Source organism: Frankliniella occidentalis, unplaced genomic scaffold (genome assembly GCF_000697945.3).
Source record: "Frankliniella occidentalis isolate FOCC.00 unplaced genomic scaffold, Focc_3.1 Scaffold378, whole genome shotgun sequence".
NCBI lineage: Eukaryota > Metazoa > Arthropoda > Insecta > Thysanoptera > Thripidae > Frankliniella > Frankliniella occidentalis.
Window position 1 is genome coordinate 152078 of NW_026267501.1, and position 5069 is coordinate 157146.

Sequence of the window (5069 nt, forward strand, 5' to 3'; positions counted from 1 at the left end):
GGTCGGGCCGAAGGCCCGACCATCGCCGCCGGCAGGCCAAGCAGGCCCGGCCCCTGCCGAACGGAGTTGCCGGCGCAGCGAAGTGGAGCTGGCAACTCCGTTTGGCGGAAGGGCGGGCCTGCTTGTTTATTATTCTAGTATGTAAGCCAGCTAATATGGAGGGATTGCCAGAATTTCTGTCAGAGAAGTCTTTATCTTTAATGAAGCCTGACAGGTAATCTTGCCATAAATAAGCAAGGAAATGGAACATCTCCAGATTGCACTCAAGTAAAAAGCACATGAAACATTCCCATATATCTTTAATTGAAACAGTATTCACTTCCCTGCTCTGACTGACTAAAGCATGCTGGTTCGAAGTCCGAGGCCTCTGAACTGGATGATTCCCACGACTTCTTTTGGGCATATTGAGGAGCTGTTGGGGCAGCCGCATACAATGATCGGTCCTCCTGAGATATTAACAAATGGCAGCATTAGGGCACAGAACGTGTCACATATTTTCCGGCAAACACCAAAACTAATCCTTCTTATAAACACTCAGTCTATCTACAGTTTTCGAGGTGGATTCAGACACTCACAGCCCCATAACCATTACCCGGGTGCCGATTATGTGGGAGATCGTCATTTCCGCGAGAACATTCTCAATGAAATCCATGAAGCTAGATTTGTTTTATTTCACAATATTCTGTATGAATATCGGAGAGACAATCGGTGAGCTATCATAAATGTACCTTCTTAAGATTTACCTCAAATTTCCATGGGACAGTTAATAATTTAGTTGAAGAAATATAACTTTTCTACATGTGTGGATTGAAATCAAAATGTCTCAAATACTTTTTCTTGAATTGGGAAGCCTGGTTCATACGGTCTATTTGTTGCCCTTTTTAAAGTTAGCAGTCTTATTTTCTCACAGATCTGTATTCTATTACATTCTGATACTCATATTCTGTTTCATCATTTGTTAAGGTTCACCAGAAGAGATCGATCACGGATGACCATGAGACGGCTCCGAGGGGCAATGTGGAGGAAGAGAATGCAGAGTTTTCCTGCTATACCACACTCCCTAACAGAATTGACTCAAATCCTTTTGCAACAGAACTATCGAGAGAAAGTTACTTCCACAATTGACACAAATGACAATTTGTATGCAGGGTCATGCACAGCAACAGAAGGATCTCATCATGTTTTGTTTGAATCGCAGCGGATGCTAGATTTCTTGCCTCGACTGAAAGTCATCCAATCTGATGGCACCTTTAGAGCTAGGCCTCTTCGTCCCCAATCGAGTCAATGTTTTGTGCTTGTGACACAATGGCGCCATACTGTAAGTATGCCTTTACCGCAAGTCTTATGTTAAATAAGAGTTTTACAGAGTTTACTTATTATCGAGCCAAACTATATTTTTTATGTTTTAAGGTTGTTCCAGTGGCCTGGATCCTCATGGAGCGTAGAACTCTAAGCCCTTATAGAGCAGTTTTTAATAGGTAAAACCAAGTCTGTCCAACTTTTGACCTTGAACGCGTTATCACAGACTGGGAATATAGTCAACAGAAAGCCTGGCAGGAAGCTTTTCCACGTATGTCTTTTATACTTTCTCTCCCTTCAGAACTGTTCATAATTGTCATGTTGTTATCCATTCAAGCTCATTTCTTTCGATTCAGGTGCCGTAGTCCAGGGGTGCTTGTAGCATTTGTGCCGAGCATTCATTAAGAAGGCCAAAAAGTTGAATATATGCCGCTTCAGACATGCATATCCTACAATTATTGACTATGTAAGAAAAGCATGTGCTATAACACTACTTCCTGTCAGATACTTCAGGGTTGGACTAGGCGATATCATGCAAGAGGCCAGGGAAGAGGACATACTGATCGCTTACATCCTAAGGAACTTCTTCAATTATGTGGAAGAAAGATGGATTGGGAATATTGCAAGGAGAAGGTGGATGCAGCTTTGGCAGAGTACTGAGAGGACTAACAAGCTGGGCCCGCTCTTCCGCCAAACCAAGTTGCCAGCTCCGCTTCGCTCCACCGGCAACTCGGTTCGTCAGGGAGGGGGCCCAGCTTGGCCTGCCGGCGGCGTCTGGGACGGGCATGGTGTAATACATCTTCTATCCGAAAACGGGCCTTCGGCCCGTTGGAGTGATGGCTCGCTTTGGACCATCTTTTTGCCAGGTACCTTTTCTGTCTACTTCGTAATCAAAACTCAACAAACGAAGTATTCTTTTCATACGCTGAACATCTTCGGCTGTGTGTGCCGCAGTTTGTAGAATACATGCAAGTCATGCCAAAACCCTTCTAAGTTATTGATGTTAGCTTATGAATCAAATAACACACCTATGAAAAGATACATAAGACTAGCCATAAAAGAAGTTAAATATACTTCCAGGCATACTCTGAATGACTCCGAACGTGTTCAAACACCAAATAAATGTTTTTTTGGTGGTTTTTTTTTGTGCTTTTTTGCATGGAAGTGTACACGTTTTATTAATGATGTCCCACCATAAAATAAGCCCACTCTTCTGCTTAGAAGAAAATTTTGAACCAACGGCATACTTCTCAGACAGAAGTGTACTTCTGAAAAAGTAAAAATATTTCTGTTTTGGCCAGTTTCGTAAGAAAAACTTCCTTGTGTAAGTAAACAGGACAAAACTTTAGCCCAAGAGGCTCTACTTTCACGAGTTACCCCTAAGAAGACCATAAAATGTTTTCTAAAATTAATGTATTTAATTTTAAGCCACTTCTGTGGGTAAAACTCCTTCTAGCGCGTAAACGGTGAGAGATAGAGCCAAACGGACAAAATTTTAGCCAGGAGGACTCTACTTTCACAAGTTACCCGTAGGAGACAATCAAATATTTACTAAAATTTATATTTTTATTTTTGGGCCACTTTCGTGAGAGAAACTCGCTTTAGCGCCTAAACGGTGAGAGATAGAGCCAAACGGACGAAATTTTCGCCCTTAGGGCTCTACTTTAACGAGTTACCCCTTCGGAGACCATAAAATATCTATATTCAATATTTTCTTCCCACTTCTTGGACCAACCCCTATTTCATTGTTACCCCCTCAGACCCACTCAGGGGTGGTTGCCAGGATTTTCACCAACCGTTTCGTTGACCACAAGTGACAACAATGATATCCTGAAAATTTCAAACCTGTAGCCCACGTCCTTCTTGGGAAACGGACAGACAGACAGACAGACGAACACAGAGGCGATGGCATAAGCCCGCTTAAGGCCGAATCACACTAGCGGTTCTCGGGGCGGTTGACGGGTGCGGGTGAGGGTGCGGGTGGCGGTTGAGCCGATCACACTGCGCGGTTGCGGTTGCGACTACCGCGCTCGGCAGCGCCCTCTACCCGTCGTCGGGAACGTTCCCGATCCGTTTTGGCCGGTTAGCAGAGGGCTGCGAAGTTGTTTGTTTTGGTAATTTTGAAAATAGACATGGATAGGTTATATCTTCGGCAGTGGCAGAGGAGGAGAATTATTTCAGCATGTCTTCTCCTTATCATTGCTCATTTCCAAGACAATTTACCTCAGCGAAATATTTGGGTTCATCATTGGGTTGCTAGGAGAAAGAAACAAGGTTGTCATCACAATTTATTTCTAGAATTACAACTAGAAGATCCGGAGAGGTTCCGAAGGTGTGTTGATCAACATACTTTTTCGTGGTTATTTTTAATATTTTAAGTGGAGTGATTGAATTTTAAATTATTTACCAGATGTTTACGAATGGATGTTGCTATGTTCCAAGACCTTGTGGAGAAGGTAACTCCAATCATTCGGAAACAGAACACTCATTTGAGAGAGAGCATTTCCCCTGCAGAAAGACTCTCTGTGACTCTGAGGCATCTTGCAACAGGTACGGTTTACTGTTGCATTTGTGAAATAAAAATAATTACTTCATATCACTTTCAGTCTGATTTTTTTTTTCTTTATCTACTGCTGCAGGTGAAAGCCAGGAGTCACTTAGCTGCAGTTTCCGAATTGGCCAGAGCACCATTTCAGGAATTATTAAGGAAACTGTCAAAGCTATCCACACAGTCCTTGCACCAGATTATCTGAAATTTCCCCAAAGTGAGGAAGAATGGAAGGTAGTAGCGCAAGATTATGAAGACAGGTGGAATTTTCCAAACTGTATTGGTGCCATGGATGGCAAACATGTTACCATAAGCCCCCCACTTAAATCAGGCTCCATGTATTACAACTATAAAAAAGATTTTAGTATTGTGCTTATGGCCGTTGTTGATGCTCAACTAAGATTTATTTATGTGGATGTGGGCACAAATGGCCGTGCCTCTGACAGAGGAATATGGAACAAGTGCTCATTAAAGAAGGGGTTAGAAAATAATACCCTGGCTGTACCAAAACCTTGCACATTAAATGGCACTCAACAGAATTTTCCATATGTTTTGTTGGGCGATGAAGGCTTTACATTATCTGAACAGCTGATGCTGCCCTATCCCAAAGATTCAGTAGGAAACAGGAAGGACCGAAGAATATTTAATTATAGGTTGGTACAAAGTATACCATAACAATACAATTAATTTAGTGCCTTTCACTATTATAATTTTGCTTCACATTTTTTTTTGTAGACTGAGCAGAGCGAGAAGATGTTCTGAAAATGCCTTTGGGGTAATGGCAGCACGTTTTCAGATTCTGAGGGCTCCAATAAGGTATGACCCTGATGATGTGCGGGACATTGTCATGTCCATTGTTTGCCTGCACAACTGGCTCAGGACAAACACAGTGGGACGCGCAATGTACAGCCCTCCAGCCATGTTAGATACTGAAGATGAAATGGGAGGCACTTTTCGATTGGGAGACTACCGTCTGGAGCCAGCACATGCACTTGTTCGATTTGTCAATCAAGGGGGAAACCGCCATGCAGATGCTGCACTTGTACTGCGGGACAGGTTTTGTGCTTATTTCAACACCATTGGGAGAGTACCATGGCAAGATGATATGATAGACCATCAGAGATTGTGATATAAAACAAAGATTTATTTTTCATAATATACTTAAGTACAGTGAGGTAGTAACAAATGAATAATACAATTGAAGTAAAAAACATGTCATGCA

At 42.4% G+C, this 5069-nt stretch overlaps 1 protein-coding gene across 1 annotated transcript; it reads left to right on the forward strand.

The window, feature by feature from the left end:
* The first annotated feature begins 3431 nt into the window (after positions 1-3431).
* On the forward strand, positions 3432-4976 carry LOC113214694 (uncharacterized). Its single transcript, XM_052274334.1, has 4 exons — positions 3432-3631; positions 3710-3849; positions 3939-4500; positions 4583-4976. Exons 1-4 carry the CDS (start codon positions 3432-3434, stop codon positions 4974-4976), a joined length of 1296 nt encoding a protein of 431 aa, XP_052130294.1.
* Positions 4977-5069: the final 93 nt, after the last annotated feature.